This window comes from Zootoca vivipara, chromosome 8 (assembly GCF_963506605.1).
Source record: "Zootoca vivipara chromosome 8, rZooViv1.1, whole genome shotgun sequence".
Lineage (NCBI taxonomy): Eukaryota > Metazoa > Chordata > Lepidosauria > Squamata > Lacertidae > Zootoca > Zootoca vivipara.
In genome coordinates, this window is record NC_083283.1 from 21,245,620 (window position 1) to 21,262,685 (window position 17,066).

A 17,066-nucleotide genomic window follows, 5' to 3' on the forward strand; every position below is an offset into this window, starting at 1 on the left:
TTACAGTTCTTTCTTAAGTTTTCAAAAGCTGAATAGAGAATCCCTTAGAGAACTAATTTGAATTTATATTATATTTATTTTTAGAATTTATATCTTAGCTTTCTACAAACATCAGAAATACAATTTGAAACTGGTTGGGGGGGGGACTGGACAAAATTTCTCTAATCATCAAAGCAAATGTATTAAGAACAAGTGATGCCATTCAAATTACAGGCTAATCCAAACCTCAGAAGCAGAATAATTTATATTAATGCTAATTTTGAGGGCAATCCTAGACTTCCAGTGTCAAAGGAAGACGTCTCATTTCTTGCTGCAATGATGGGAGGTGGTCAGTAACTCAAAGAATTCCAGGCAGCAAGGCTGAAAAAGATCTCTCTCTTCCAAAGATCTTGAAGAGCTACTGCCAGTCACAGCACTGGCCAAGAGAAACCAGTAACACAATAATGGCAACTTTATACAAACAGTGTGTCAAGCAAGTGGTACATCATTTTAAATTCCACTTGGAAGCCAAAGCTATAGATAAATAAGAACACTATTGTTTTCGAAAGAAGCAGCAATATTCCTCCTTATAGAAGAACAGAACAGAACAGTATCCAATGGAGCACAATAGTTTGTACAAAGGGAAAACCAAGAACGACCCTCTTAATCCATGGAAGGTTTCTTATAAATTAATTATTTTTTGAGGGAATTTATACCCCTCTCTTCCAATATGTCCAGTGCGCTGGGCTGCTTAGTTGATTAAAAAGAGCTAGAAGAATGAATTAATTCAACTTTAAAAATTAAACAATGCTTTAGAGCTTGATTTTAAGCACACTGAGTTTCAGTCCTCAAATTTACATTCTAACTACCCCAGTGACTTCTAAATAACTGCATAAGTGAGTTTAGGCACAACCCCCTTATGGCTTTTACTGAACAACTGTGCTCTTATGCAAATTATTTTCATTTCAAAAAGTTACACAAAAGATGATAGACAACAGCAAGTGTTTCCAGTATTTTAAAATTGTAATATTTGTAAAAGCAGCATTCTTTCTTTTCATCAAAATAAATTGCAGCAGCATTCCCAGAACATTGGCTTGGATCCAAATTTAGTCGTGCTTAGAGTAGACCCACTGAAAATCAATGGAACTTGTTGGTCATCATTAACTTGTCCCACTGATCTCAGTGGATCTACTCTAAGCATGGCTAAGCCTGTATTCAACACATTACATTATTCTGACCTTATGTATTTTTTATTATTTTCTATCAGCTATTAAGCTGGGAACACATCATTTACTTTTGAGTAGTGCAAACTAAGTCACACTCAGAGTAGATCCACCGAAATCAAAGGACTTAAGTCAGTCATAACTACGTAAGTTATGATTTCAATGAGTCTACCCTGAGTATAACTTACTCAAAGACTGCTCTATGTATATTAGTATATAACTCATGCGATATGGATACAGCAAGCAACTAAAATGAAACAAGCATTTAAATATAATTTAGGTTTGCATTTATAACATTCCTTTTGTATTAATAATAAAAACCATATGATATGTGCAGCAGGACATAATGATATTAATTAATGTTTACAGATTAAAGGTCAATAAGGTCTACAGCTTTACATGATCTAACCAGCTTCTATAAGGGTTTTGTTATGTAATGGCATGTGTCTTGCAAGCTTTTGCATGCTAACTTGGAAGTATGGGTTTTATCCAACACTGCAGAAGCAGAGCTCTCCTCCTCCTCCTGTGCACCCCAAAAAATCTACCCCAGAATGGGAAGAGAGGTCAGGGAAGTTCAACTGAGCATGTGAGAACATGTTGCATAAGCAGAACAGCAGCACTGAATACAACCCAATGTATTAGCATAGCTGCCAAGTTTTCCCTTTTCTTGCGAGGAAGCCTATTCAGCATAAGGGGAAATCGCTTTAAAAAAGGGATAACTTGGCAGCTATGGTATTAGTGTTCATGGGGCTTGCTCATTAATAAATTTAAGGTTGCATTTTTACCCATTAAGATTATACTGTAAGATCTCTGGATACAGCTATAAATATGCTGATGAACTTGCTGAGGCCCAGTTAGAACATGGGGTAAAAGAGGCTACAAATAATAATTATAGCTATTATTCAACAGACTCTTCCTCCTAATATGATCCTGTATTGCAATATTAAAGAGAAAAGCAATTGTAGTGAGGAAGATATTATTAATTTTCAACATATGTGCAAAATGCAAAACAAATATATACTGAATGCTAATACTTTGCTTAAGAGAGAATTTTCATGTATCACATAGGTGTCAAAAGGTTGGTTTCTTTTTGATTAATTTTTGTTAGAAATTCAATTTCCATTGTTTGCCTTTAATTGAAAAGGATCAACAACTACTGACTTTAGTGAAAACCAGATCACATTACATAGTATCTGTGTTTCTTCCTCACCACTATAAACATATAAAGTTTGAAGGGGAGAATTTCATCTTCAAACATGTGGTTTGAAGATGCCAAATTGTGACTCCATGGTGAAAATATTCTGCATGGCCCCAGTGTCTCATCATGTGCATCTCCTCTTTAGACTTTATATAGGGTAGTTTACCAAAGCAACAGTAGGAAAACGCCCATGTTCCAGCAGTACTGCCAAACTTTGACTTGCACTCATAATGCACCTCAGCAATGCAACCCAGTTTAACATAAAATACCAAAACATAAATTATCTGAGACAAAAAAAAGGTTCTAACCACTTTATCCTCCTGGAGAGCATATCCATGAAAGCAAGTAAGAAAGAACAGGAAAAGAGAAAAGAGAAAAAGAAAGTTACTTCTATTCTGAAACCTCCCCCCACCAGTAATATCTGTTAGTATACAGACTGCAAAGAAACTATCATTATAAAAACTATATGAAATATATATTGCCAAGAGATGTGTGTGTCTTAATAGAAATGAATACAATAGCTCCCAGCAGTAACATCTAATATCTCAGTCCTCCAGAAACATCAGTATCTCTGAATATTCTACACTACACAGAAATTGCAGACTACAATGAGTCAAAACCATCTAGGCATCATTCTAGGATGCAGTACTGGTCATAGAATCAAACTTCCTATGAAAGTTACCTTTCATATAAAAAGACAAAAAATAAAAAGATTCCAGACATTACAGCTATGAAGGTACGTTTAAAGTCTGCAGTCAATACCTGCTGAAATCTCATAAATGAGGATGCGTGTCTAAATACTTTTTCCAAGTTTAGGAGAGGGTCTTTGGTAACCTACAGGCTTCTTGCCCATCCACAAGCCTAGCAAAACAAGTATTATAAATTATACAAAATCGCTTGATTCTCACAATTTATATTGAATGAAGAATTTAGGTATATTGAAGAATTTTAGACTGCAGTCCTATACTACAGCTCTACAAATGAATCTATGCTCCCACCGTCTGCATCTCTCCTTTGCTTGCTGGTCTGAGCAAATTTTAGTTTAAAAAAGGTAAAGGTAAAGGGACCCCTGACCATTAGGTCCAGTCGCAGACGACTCGGGTTGCAGCGCTCATCTCGCTTTACTGGCCGAGGGAACTGGCATACAGCTTCCAGGTCATGTGGCCAGCATGACTAAGCTGCTTCTGGCGAACCAGAGCAGCACACGAAAATGTCGTTTACCTTCCCGCCAGAGCAGTACCTATTTATCTACTTGCACTTTGACGTGAAGTTAAATTCAGGCAAACTATGATTTGCCATAAAACCATACCTGAACACCATGGTTTGAAATTTGCTTTCCACCCATCATATTTTGCCTATTTTGCACTCTCTTCCAAAATACAGTATTGGAAGTATGCAAGCCCAAAGTCCATTCATGGCATTATGGCTGAAGAAGGCTAAAGTCTGGTCAACTTCCATTTCATAAGAAACCCAGAACTGGTAAAGCCTATTCTAGGCCAGTATTTGCACATATATTCCATTCCTTTTCCTGATATGCTGTTTGTCACAACTTTTTCCTAGCTAGGGCATATCTGGAAGTGTTTTGTGGATTCTATCTGCCTGTCTTGATTTTGTGGAATTCTCCCATTTGAAGTGCTAACCCCTCATTTACTAGGCAGAAGTACCTTGCTCAAACACATTGTGTTATGAATACCTTAAACAACTCCTATGACTATGCTTCTTTCTGCTAATCTATAGGAGGGTGCAGAGTGGTCAATTCATTCTCTATCCTGACTTTTTCACTACTAAAAGAGCACAAGTTTAATCCAGTTTGCAACTGCAGCTTTCTACTATAGGGCAGACGCTTGTCCCTACTCTTTTTTGTCAATATGATTCAGGCCTCATAGGGTTCACTTGCCTTCCAGCCTTTGGAAAATGGGCCTCAATTCCCAGAACTCTACACTTACTCAGTTATGTATATTGGCCTCATCCTTCATTTCCTCCTGGGAAAAGTATACTAAAGAAACATTTTCTAAAATGATTAAATATTTTACACCACCCACAAAGTGGGAAATGTACTGAGATGTTAAACTTGTGTGCTTTCACTTTGCTGCCCACTTCCTACATGCCACTAAGTCACTAGCCCGATGTCAATCAGTACACATCAGTTGAAAATTCATAAATCCTTTTGCCATTTCTATTGGGAGTATGACCTCTATTGGGAGTATGACCTATACACTGAAAATCAGTCAGAAGTGTGTAATTTGTTGTGAATTTTAGAAACACAGCATTATTGAAACAGAGAGACATCATGTGGTCACATGATCAGTATAGAAAGTGCTGTTGACTTATGAACTTTGGTGAGAAGAGTCTCACACCGCAGTTTGCAAGTATGGCAGGATATTTTTCAAAAGCTATGGTACGGTAAGCAAACACGCACCCATCTCCTTGAATGTGTGGCAAAGTTCTTCACCCACTCTTTCCCACAGGCCACTTTGATTTGCACCCACTGACTTTCAAATTCCAAAGGAGGGTGGGAGCTGCAAAAAGTTCAAGAATTGAACTTTCTGCTCTTTCAGCTGGCAAGCCATATGCATATTTGATCTAGCCAGCTTTCCTGTGCAGCTTTGTCTATTAAAAAGGAATGGGCTGAATCAAATATGGTTGGCTGCCAGCATGATTCAGAACACTAAAGGTTAAGGAGGGGAGCAAGTAATAGGTGGTTGCTAACTTTGGGTTAAAGTATTGAGTTATAAATGATAAATATTATAAATATATGTGGCATTTCACCTTTTTCAATGTGCTATTGTTTATTAGCACTGTTGTACAGTATAGAAGATCAGATGTGCTGTTTTGTTTTTATCATGCTCTGAGTGATTTATTTTTTTGTAGAATCAATGGCTGTTGACTAACTGATAAAGATCTTTGACTTCGCAGAAGTGCTAATGCTAAGATTTAACTCAATTTCCCAAGTGGTGTAGCCAAAATGGTACCATCTATGCATAGCAGGAAGATTTCAAGGTCTGCAAAAGTCCAAAAATGTTTAGCAAAAATCCTTAAAGAGGGCAAAACCAAGACAATGGGGACTGGGCATACTCAGAAGGCCCAAAATGCTGATTGACTGTTGTGGGGAAACAGAAAACCAGGCAGAAGGGGCAATGGAGTGGCTATTCTGTCCAAACATTGGCCTTAGCAGTTCAGAGGTTCTGTCTAAAGGCAAAAGTTCAGGGTTGGAGAAGCAGAGCAAAGTGATAAAGCCTGGAAACCAAGCCTTATGAGGAATGGTTGAGGGAATTGTTTATGTTTACCCTGGTAAAGAGAAGACTGATATGATATCCATCTTCAAATAGCTAAAGGGCTGTCACATGAAAATGGAGCAAGCTTGTTTTCTGCCATTCTGGAGGGTAGGACCCAAACCATTGGATTCAAGTTACAAAAAAGGATATTCCAACTAAACATGAGGAAGAATTTTCTGACCGTAAGAGCTGTTTGACAGTGGAACAGACTCCCACGAGGTGGTGTACTCCCCTTCTTTGGAAGTTTTTAAGCAGAGATTTGATGTCATGGATGTTTTAGGTGAGATTACTGCATTGTAGGGGGTAAGAGCTGTTTGACAGTGGAATGGATTCCCTCAGAAGGTGGTGGACTCTCCTTCATTGGAGGTTTTTAAGAAGAGGCTGGGTGGTCATTTATCATTTTTAGTAAGAAAACAGCTTTTGAAGAAATGATTAATCCTCCCTCCTGCCATGTAATGGCATGATCCAGATGCCTAACCTTGTACCTTTGGCCAAGAGAAGAAATGGACTTAGTACACTAGCTTTCCAGATACTTGATCCAACCTTCCAAGTAAGTTCACAAAAGCCAAAGGCCTCTGACAAAAACTTATTTGTTTACTTACCCACTCATGTGCCAGGAAAGACAGTTCTTTAATTTAATCTCTTACCCTTAAAAGCCATGAGCGAAATAGCTGGTCTGCAACTATCAGGTTATTTTAAAAAATCTGATATGCATTTCTACCTAGAATCCAACCCTGTTAAGTTCAAATGGACTTAGTCCTTTGTAAATTGGTATAAGATTCCCAGCTTAATCCATGGTTTCTGAACAAAGGCTGCAATTACCGGTATGATGTGGAAAAGGTCTTTACAGACACTAATTCCTCCACATTATCACTTAAAAATTAAGACAAAACAATCTGATGTGGACCTCACACATCTGGAATAGCATATATTTTCAAAGTAATAGCAATAAAAAAATACCAGAATAAAATATCAGGAATACTCATTGTAATGTATTTTCTTACCTTGTTTGAGCGTAACGACACTCTTCCTCCACAACGTGCACAGAATTTAGTTTGGCAATATGAACAATTATGGCCACAACCATCGGCAAATTTCGTTTTGTGGCAGATACCACAGGTTGGAGCATCACCCTTCTGCTCCTGGTGCTGCTGTGATTCTTCACCCATCTTTTTCACCTGTTCTTTATACATTTCAAACTGTTGATGCAATTTCCTGCAGAAGCAAACAGTAGAAGATATATAATACAAAGACAGCAATAAGAAAATAGGTCTGTTAGTGATTATATTTTAAATATTTCAATATTTTATTAACCAACTAATCACATTATTATAGCAAACACTGCATCAACATATTAGGATTAGTTGGATGATTTTTCCTCATAGTAGTCTAATTGAACTAGATAAAACATTCTGAGCCAAATATACCTGTGCAACTCTATGAGACTTAAAGGGTAAAGGTAAAGGGGCCCCTGACCATCAGGTCCAGTCGTGTCCGACTCTGGGGTTGCGGCACTCATCTCACTCATCTCATTTGTCCGCAGACAGCTTCTGGGTCATGTGGCCAGCATGACAAAGCTGCTTCTGGCGAACCAGAGCAGCGCACGGAAACGCCGTTTACCTTCCCGCTGGAGCAGTCCCTATTTATCTACTTGCACTTTGATGTGCTTTCAAACTGCTAGGTGGGCAGGACCTGGGACTGAGCAACAGGAGCTCACCCCGTTGCAGGGATTCGAACCGCCGACCTTCTGATCAGCAAGCCCTAGACTCTGTCGTTTAACCCACAGCGCCACCTGGGTCCCCTAGAGACTTACCAGTATATAAATATTCAGCATGCAGTTTAGGAAGAAGACTAATGGTAACTCATTTTCATGACACAGCACAAAGCATAGACTATATCACTGAGCTACAGCCCTTGCCCATAGATAGGTACACTGTTGAGGTACACTGTTGAGAGTCCCACTCTCATCTGCTCTGGGTGGCAAAACAGAACAGTCAGAATGTTGCAGCATTGGTTCCAGTTTGCTCAACTTCTGACCATCCTGTAGTCCTTAAAAATAACAGGAATGATTTCTGAATTGAGAGGTGGCAACCTGAGCATTAAAAAGAGGAAGGGAATGGAGTTTGCAAGTGTGTGCCAGTGCCTGTTGCTTTACTACTAACCCATAACAGACAAGCATGAGGAATAGTGTATTTTGAGCTTTTAAAACTATATTAGGTAAACGTACATAAAGGAAAAAGGCATAAAATCCATTGAAACAATAATATTTCACTAATGTGGAAATTATAAACAAATTTTAAACTAATAACAGCCTTCTGAAGGCAACTGTATATTATGAAATCAGACCAAATAACTGAAAGAGAAACTGGAAGAAGAAAATGAATTGTTTTGGCAGACCTGCCTGCTTGCCCTTTTTGTTCACAATGTTCAGTACTGAATAAAGTTTGTCTTTGTTTACTAATCTTGCAAGTCTGGTTCCTTGCCAATATGCCATCCAGCAAGTGCTTTGTAAGTTCAATGTTTAGTGTGGGACTAAAAAGCAAATGTGTAGAAGAGAACCATATGGACAATTAAAAGGTGACTGAACTAAAATTGTGAGACCAATGCTAAATTACATATTATTCTTTATATATATATGGTGTAACTATGATTTGCATTTATTACTGTAAGCTTCCTTAGAACGCATACATCTGTTTTGATCTCTTCAGTAAAGTTGTTTCATTGCTTACTTTTTCAGCTAGAGACACCATGAGAATTCTTTACCTATTTCAGAATAGAATTTATCTTGTCCGGCTGATAATACTTGACTGCATTACATATCTAATGCTGTTTACTTTTATCATTACAGTAGTATCTATCTCTCATTGATATTTACGACCTTAGCCATGCTATAAATCTTAACCAGTTGACTTAATGAATTTAATCACATCTTGACTTATATTTGACTTGAAACTTTAGTTGTCCATAGAATCCAAAAAAGCATTAATCAGCAATTTCTTTTAAAACCAATTAAGAAGGTAGGCTTTAAAAAAATTCAGCATGCACAAATTTTACTTCATATGCACAACTTTGTACCTGAACCCCCCCCCCCACAACATGCTTTCAATAAGCTATACTTTTAGTGTATTTATACAGTGGTTAACCCACTATAAAAGGGTCACAATGTTTAAAAAGTGATGGTGCAAAAATAACAAAATTAAGCATTACTACATTTATGAAAAGTCTGTCATTTCAGCTAATATATTATGTACAGCAGATAAGAGTCATCTGTTTGAAGCCAAAAAATCTGTTACTACTGAGAAGATATTACCCACACTAGTAAATGCAGAATTAACTGTCTGTAAGACTTCATCTCACGTGACAAAAATAAACAAGTGCCAAATAATAGATCAGTCTACCTTAACTCAGAAATATAACACCCCTGGACATTACAGTATCAGGATTAGAATGAGTTCATTCCACATCATTTACAACATTCATGAGAATGTTCAATTATTAAATAACTTGTATCCTTTTACTGCTGCAACAGTATTGTTCTTACTTGATGGCTTTCCTTTTTAATGAATAGGAGATAAGCATGGACAATGCTGGGTGTGCTAGCATAGTCAGGGATCAGGAGTGTTTACCACTCCATCATCTAATCTTACGCTGTTCAGAGCTGTGTATGTGTGACCATGGGGGTGGGGCGGGGGGAGGCCTGGAGTAATACATGTTGCTTTAGCCAATTACGCCCTGCACTTGTACAGTTGGTGATGCAATGATTTTAGTGCAGCAGATTAAAATTGTTTATATAATTAAAGTTTAAAAAATAGGGCAGAGGCACTGGCAGCAAACTGTAACACACAGAGAGAATTATTTGACAACAGAGGGCAAAACATGATAAAGCCAAGCTCGCACATAGTGAGGGAGATAAATGTCTGCCCTTGATACATGTTGAAACAGCAACTCCCAAGCACAGATACAATTGTACCACAAGTACAATTCAAGCATTTACCAAGCCACTGAAAGTCTTTACATTGTGTGGGGAAAGATGCATCTCATCACCTCCACCACATAGACAGCACCATGTGTGAACCAGACACTCTATACAGAGACCCAACTGTGCAGATGGACAATTCACATGATCTTCAGCAATCATAGTCAGGGGTGGTAGAAGTTGTAGTCAAATAACATCTGAAGATCACAGGTTCCCTACTCCTACTCTAGCAGCTACCAAGCACAAGCCTCACACATTATAGGTAAAAGGTAAAGGACCCATGGACAGTTAAGTCCAGTCAAAGGCGACTATAGGATTGCGGCGCTCATCTCACTTTCAGGCTGAGGGAGCCATGTTTGTCCACAGACAGCTTTCCAGGTCATGTGGCCAGCATGACTAAACCACTTCTGGCACAACAGAGCACCATGACAGAAACCAGAGCGCAGGGGCGTAGGAATATAGGGGCGGTAGATAGGAAGATCACAGCGCCACCAGCTCCCGTAACACATTATAAGACACTGCTATTAAGGGTGTTGGGGGAACATACCCCAAATGAGGATAAACTATTAATTTCATTTATTAAAAGAATGCAAACTTGTTACCCAGGTGGTATAGCATCTGCTTTGCATACAGAAAGTTCTAGGTTCGATCGCCAGTATCTCCAGGTAGGGCTGAGGATGTTTCCTTTCTGCAACCATGGAAAGTCATTGCCTTTTCAAAACTTTTGTTAGTATGAGTTGAAAGTACAGTACTGCCATTGAGAATGAGGTACATGACATCTCCAGGAATACACATATAAATGTACCCACAGATTGAAGGAATGTACACAGATACAGAAACCCAACCCAGGGGGCACTTCCAGACCGTCACTATTTTCAGGAGGGATTCAATCAAATGCTGGTAAATTAAGGTTGCTCAATTAAAGCTGATTTGGAACTCTTGTGCCACAAACCTGCTTCCCCAAAAGATTGGACTTTTAAAAAACCCAAAACTTCAGAATAGTTTCTAATTTTCCACATGGGTGGCTTTAGATATCATTAAGTGTTTCATTACAGCCTCACAGCACCACCCTTCTTTGCTTTGTTTGGATACGTAATGAGTAATAGATTGGGACTGTGAATATGTTAAAAGAAAGAATACAAAATCATATGGATGGGAAAGAGTTGCAAGGATTGACTTTTTATTATAATAGTTAATTTAAAATGTCCATCTTTCTATGAATTTGTCTTGTTGATTATTTGGAATTCTTCTCAGATATGTCCATATATTCTGTAACCACTCTTTTAATGTTGGAGCTGGGTTTATATCTTTCCAAAGCTGACCAATGCATAATCTTGCTCCTGGAAATAAACTAGCAACCAATTTTGAGTTGGTATATTTCACTTCTGTTTTTAATATACACATAAAAGTTCTTAGAGCTTATTGACATATTATATCCTCTAATTTCCTGTACTGTGTTGAGAATCAAATTCCAGATTTGGTTTGTTGTTGTTTTTTACACAACTCCAGAAAATATTAAGATAGCCAGCCCTTAATCTCCTACATCCCCAGCAAAATAACTTTATCTTAATTCATGGGGCATAATATACCACTGATGGGACGCGGGTGGCGCTGTGGGTTAAACCACAGAGCCTAGGCTCTTGCCGATCAGAAGGTCGGCGGTTTGAATCCCCGTGACGGGGTGAGCTCCCATTGCTTGGTCCCTGCTCCTGCTAACCTAGCAGTTTGAAAGCACATCAAAGTGCAAGTAGATAAATAGGTACTGCTACAGCAGGAAATTAAACGGTGTTTCCATGCGCTGCTCTGGTTTGCCAGAAGCGGCTTTGTCATGCTGGCTACATGACCTGGAAGCTGTACGGCTCCCTCAGCCAATAACGCGAGATGAGCGCCGCAACCCCAGAGTCGGTCACGACTAGACCTAATGGTCAGGTTACCTTTAATATACCACTGTTTGGTGGATTTTTAAAAACTTTCATTTAGATTAGTGCTTATTAATGTTTTTGATATTGTTTTAAAAATTCATTCATATCCATTATGTTTGTCTTATGGTCAAACAGAAATTTCTCAAATCTCTTTTCCACTTTCTTTTACATGCAATCTTCGGCCTCTTCTGCAGGCTCCACTGCTGCTGCCAACAATCTTCAGCCACTTTATGGCCAAAATTCTTTGGCTACTTGCTAAGTCTCTTTAGGAGCATCCAAGCTCCCCAACATCCTTTGCCAACTGTGATGCTGCAAGCAAGAGCAGCTGGTTTAAATGTGCTTGAGAAAGATCTGACTCAAGTCTACTAACCATAGTCTTCGATCTGCTCTGAACCAATAGTACCACCCCCTAAATTGGCTATGATTGGCCAGTTTGACTTTGAAATTAAGAAGAGTCCTGACACTTCCCATGGTTGGCCGAGGCTCATGATGACACCAGCCAGATGCACAGGAAGGCCTATGCCCAACCTCGGCTTGCCTACAGCCATGCCAGACCACAACTGCTGCCAAAGTGGTAAGAGGTCTTTTCTTTATGTTAGCATATATCATTATACTTTCAAATTTAGTATTGTCTATATTTAACTATTATTTGTTCCATAATGTAAGTTGCAGATATTGAAACATAGCCAATCTTATCACCTGGTTATATGAAGTTATATGCCCAACTTTCAGCCAGTTGACCACATGCATAACACATACAGAGATCAGGGACAGGACAGAAGGCACAATACTGCATTCCTCTCCATATCTGATTATCGCCTTAGCAGATCATAGTCTAGTGGTTCTTTTTGAAGTACATGAGCTTATCATGAGAATCCCAATAGCCATGGCCCCATGGAGAATAAAAAATTGCAGATAGGTGTGACAATCCATTTTATTTATACATAAGAGCAACTGCACATAACTGAGCCAGCCCACCCAGGAGGCAAGATGAGGCAACCGCCTCAGATGGCAGTATTCACAAGGGCAGCAGATCCCGACATAGATCTTTACTGTGCCCCACCTTGTTACTGATGTAGATCTTCACTCACCCCTTCTTCCCTTGTGGGGAGGGAGACAGGAATTTATGCTTTGCCTCAAGCTCAGTGCCAAAATGTCTTGGCCCTGCCCTCGTACATAGCATAATATTCAGAGGACAAAGCTAAAATGGGTTAACTCTGCTTGTCATTGGTTCTGGCTCCACCTACTGTTGGTTGGTTGCCTTACATGCTACCAGTTTCAAAAGGCACTACGGTAGAAACCACTACATAAACCTGTTTATATCACATCAGCTCATACAAGATTCAGATTTTAGTCATTAAGAATTCTTAACATAGAAACAAATAAGATCACATGTTTATCTAACTCCACAATTAATCCATATGGCATTAAGAACAACCAATTTCAACGGAACTTCCAAGTTGCTTAGGAATGTGGCTTTATAAAACAAACTGGAAATACCAGAACGCTAAAATGCTTTTCTAAAGAAATAATAATAATAATAATAATAATAATAATAATAATAATTTATTATTCATACTCCGCCCATCTGGCTGGGTTTCCCCAGCCACTCTGGGCGGCTTCCAACCAAATATTAAAAACAGTACAGCATCAAACATTAAAAACTTCCCTAAACAGGGCCGCCTTCAGTTGTCTTCTAAAAGTAAAATAGTTGCTTATTGCCTTGACATCTGCTGGGAGGGCGTTCCACAGGGCGGGTGCCACTACCAAGAAGGCCCTCTGTCTGGTTCCCTGTAACCTCACTTCTCGCAATGAGGGAACCGCCAGAAGGCCCTCGGTGCTGGATCTCAGTGTCCGGGCTGAATGATGGGGGTGGAGGCGCTCCTTCAGGTACAGGACCGAGGCCGTTTAGGGCTTTAAAGGTCAGTACCAACACTTTGAATTGTGCTCGAAAAAGTACTGGGAGCCAGTGTAGATCTCTCAGGACCGGTGTTATGTGGTCCTGGCGGCTACTCCCAGTCACTAGTCTAGCTGCTGCATTCTGGATTAATTGCAGTTTCCGGGTCACATTCAAAGGTAGCCCCACGTAGAGCGCATTGCAGTAGTCCAAGCGGGAGATAACCAGAGCATGCACCACTCTGGCGAGACAGTCTGCGGGCAGGTAGGGTCTCAGCCTGCGTACCAGATGGAGCTGGTAGACAGCTGCCCTGGACACAGAATTAACCTGTGCCTCCATGGACAGCTATGAGTCCAAAATGACTCCCAGGCTGCGCACCTGGTCCTTCAGGGGCACAGTTACCCCATTTAGGATCAGGGAGTCCTCCACGCCTGCCCGCCTCCTGTCCCCCAAAAACAGTACTTCTGTCTTGTCAGGATTCAACCTCAATCTGTTAGCCGCCATCCATCCTCCAACCGCCTCCAGGCACTCACACAGGACCTTCACCGCCTTCACTGGTTCTGATTTAAAAGAGAGGTAGAGCTGGGTGTCATCTGCATACTGATGAACACCCAGCCCAACCCCCCTGATGATCTCTCCCAGTGGCTTCATATAGATATTAAAAAGCATGGGGGAGAGAACGGAACCCTGAGGCACCCAAGTGAGTGCCCAGGGGTCTGAACACTCATCCCCCAACACCCCTTTCTGAACACGGCCCAGTAGGAAGGAGCGGAACCACTGTATGACAGTGCCCCCAGCTCCCACTCCCTCTAGACGGTCCAGAAGGATGTTATGGTCGATGGTGTCAAAGGCTGCTGAGAGATCCAGCAGAACTAGGAAACAGCTCTCACCTTTGTCCCTAGCTCGTGAGATCATCGACCAGCACGACCAAGGCAGTTTCAGTCCCATGGTGAGAGACCTGAATCCCGATTGGAAGGGATTCAAATGGTCCGCTTCTTCCAGGCATGCTTGGAGTTGTTCAGCAACCACCCGCTCAATCACCTTGCCCAAGAAAGGTAAATTTGAGACTGGGCGATAGCTGGTCATATTGGCCAGGTCTAAATATGTTTTTTTAAGAAGCGGTTTAATGACCGCCTCTTTCAGTGGGTCTGTGAATACTCCCTCATAGAGGGAAGCATTCACCAACCCGCAAAGCCCATCGCCCAGCCCTTCCCGGCTCGTTTTTATTAGCCAGGATGGTTAAGGGTCAAGGAGACAGGTGGTTGGTTTCACTCGTCCAAGCAGCCTGTCCACATCCTCGGAGGTAACAGATTGGAATTGATCCCATATAACATGACTAGACAGGGCTCCAGCACTCTTCCGCTCTGGCCCTGCTCCCATGGTGGAGTCTACCTCCTTCCGAATATGAGTGACTTTATCTGCAAAAATGTTTGAAAAAGCATTACAGGAGATCTTGGGGTCCCTACCAGGCCCCGATGATGAAGGTGGTTCCGATAGATTGCGAACCACCTGAAAAAGTCTCCTGCTGCTGTTTTCTGCAGATGCAATAGAAACGGTGAAGAAGATCCTCTTCGCCGTCACCATTGCCACTTGGTAGGCTCGATGTTGAGCTCTAACCCGTGTCCGGTCTGATTCAGAATGAGTTTTCCGCCACTGGCGCTCTAGCCGTCTCAGCGATTGTTTCATCACCCTCAGCTCCGCGGAAAACCACGGAGCTGTCCGGGCTCCATGCAATTGGAGAGGGCGCTTCAGAGCCAGTCAGTCAATAGCCCTGGTTAACTCCACAATTCCAGCGGGCCACCAGGGAATCAGCTGAAAGGCCATCAACATGGGATAAAACATCCCATACCACTCTCTGGAAGCCAATTGGATCCATTAAGTGGCGGGGGCAGACCATCTGAATCGGTCCCACCTCCCTGCAGAGGGGAAGGGTCACGGAGAAGTCCAGTTGTACCAGGAAGTGATCTGACCATGACACTTCTTTTGTTTCACTTTTACTTAATGTCAGATCACCCACATCCATAAAGGTAAACACCAGGTCCAAGGCATGTCCGCGGCTATGAGTTGGGCCAAACTTATTCAGGGACAGCCCCATGGCAGCCATGCTTTCCACGAAGTCCCAAGCGGCCCCTTGTAGGTTCGTGTCAGCATGGATGGTAAAATCCCCTAGGACAACCAAACTAGGTATCTCCAGGAGAACACCCGCCACGACCTGAAACACCTCGGGCAGGGAATCCTTGGTGCAGTGGGGAGGTCGGTACACCAAAAGGAATCCTATTGCCCAACTTCCAGAACATGCACTCAGAAAGAATTAACACCCTGTGATTGTTGAGTAGTTAATAGCAACCCCTAGTTAATCTCATATTTCTGAATACTGTATTTTAATTCTGCAGTTTAGCCATCTGAACCTACACACATCAGGGCAAACTTAGGTATTTCACATTTTAGTGAGCCCCTGTGGAAGGCCACATTTCACCTTCTGTTCTGTTTAATTCACCACATCATAGTTGCAACATCCTGTGGTGCCTCCTAGGCTTGGTGTCCAGTGTGGCGGAACCGGTTGCACTGCCCCAAATCTGCCTCTGCAGATATATTTGCTTACAGCTCTGGTTTAAGCTAGAGAGTTCCAGAAAAACGTCTACTTCTGCTTCATTGACTATGCAAAAGCCTTTGACTGTGTGGACCACAGCAAACTATGGCAAGTTCTTAAAGAAATGGGAGTGCCTGATCACCTCATCTGTCTCCTGAGAAATCTCTATGTGGGACAGGAAGCTACAGTTAGAACTGGATATGGAACAACTGATTGGTTCAAAATTGGGGAAAGAGTACGACAAGGTTGTATATTGTCTCCCTGCTTATTTAACTTATATGCAGAATTCATCATGCGAAAGGCTGGACTAGATGAATCCCAAACCGGAATTAAGATTGCCGGAAGAAATATCAACAACCTCAGATATACAGATGACACAACCTTGATGGCAGGAAGTGAGGAGGAATTAAAGAACCTTTTAATGAGGGTGAAAGAGGAGAGCGCAAAATGTGGTCTGAAGCTCAACATCAAAAAAACCAAGATCATGGCCACTGGTCCCATCACCTCCTGGCAAATAGAAGGGGAAGAAATGGAGGCAGTGAGAGATTTTACTTTCTTGGGCTCCTTGATCACTGCAGATGGTGACAGCAGTCACGAAATTAAAAGACGCCTGCTTCTTGGGAGAAAAGCAATGACAAACCTAGACAGCATCTTAAAAAGCAGAGACATCACCTTGCCTACAAAGGTCCGTATAGTTAAAGCTATGGTTTTCCCAGTAGTGATGTATGGAAGTGAGAGCTGGACCATAAAGAAGGCTGATCGCCAAAGAATGGATGCTTTTGAATTATGGTGCTGGAGGAGACTCTTGAGAGTCCCATGGACTGCAAGAAGATCAAACCTATCCATTCTTAAGGAAATCAGCCCTGAGTGCTCACTGGAAGGACAGATTGTGAAGCTGAGGCTCCAATACTTTGGCCACCTCATGAGAAGAGAAGAATCCTTGGAAAAGACCCTGATGTTGGGAAAGATTGAGGGCACTAGGAGAAGGGGACGACAGAGGACAAGA

The 17,066-nt window shown here is 41.2% G+C and overlaps 1 protein-coding gene across 10 annotated transcripts in view; it reads right to left on the reverse strand.

Moving 5' to 3' along the window:
• Positions 1-17,066, reverse strand: part of RIMS2 (regulating synaptic membrane exocytosis 2) — a 363,820-nt gene that overhangs the window by 295,838 nt on the left and 50,916 nt on the right. For all 10 annotated transcript variants that reach the window (XM_035125850.2, XM_035125835.2, XM_035125834.2 and 7 more), the window contains exon 4: positions 6,680-6,890. In XM_035125850.2, coding sequence (XP_034981741.1) covers positions 6,680-6,890 — 211 coding nt within the window. The remainder of the gene's footprint in view (positions 1-6,679; positions 6,891-17,066) is intronic.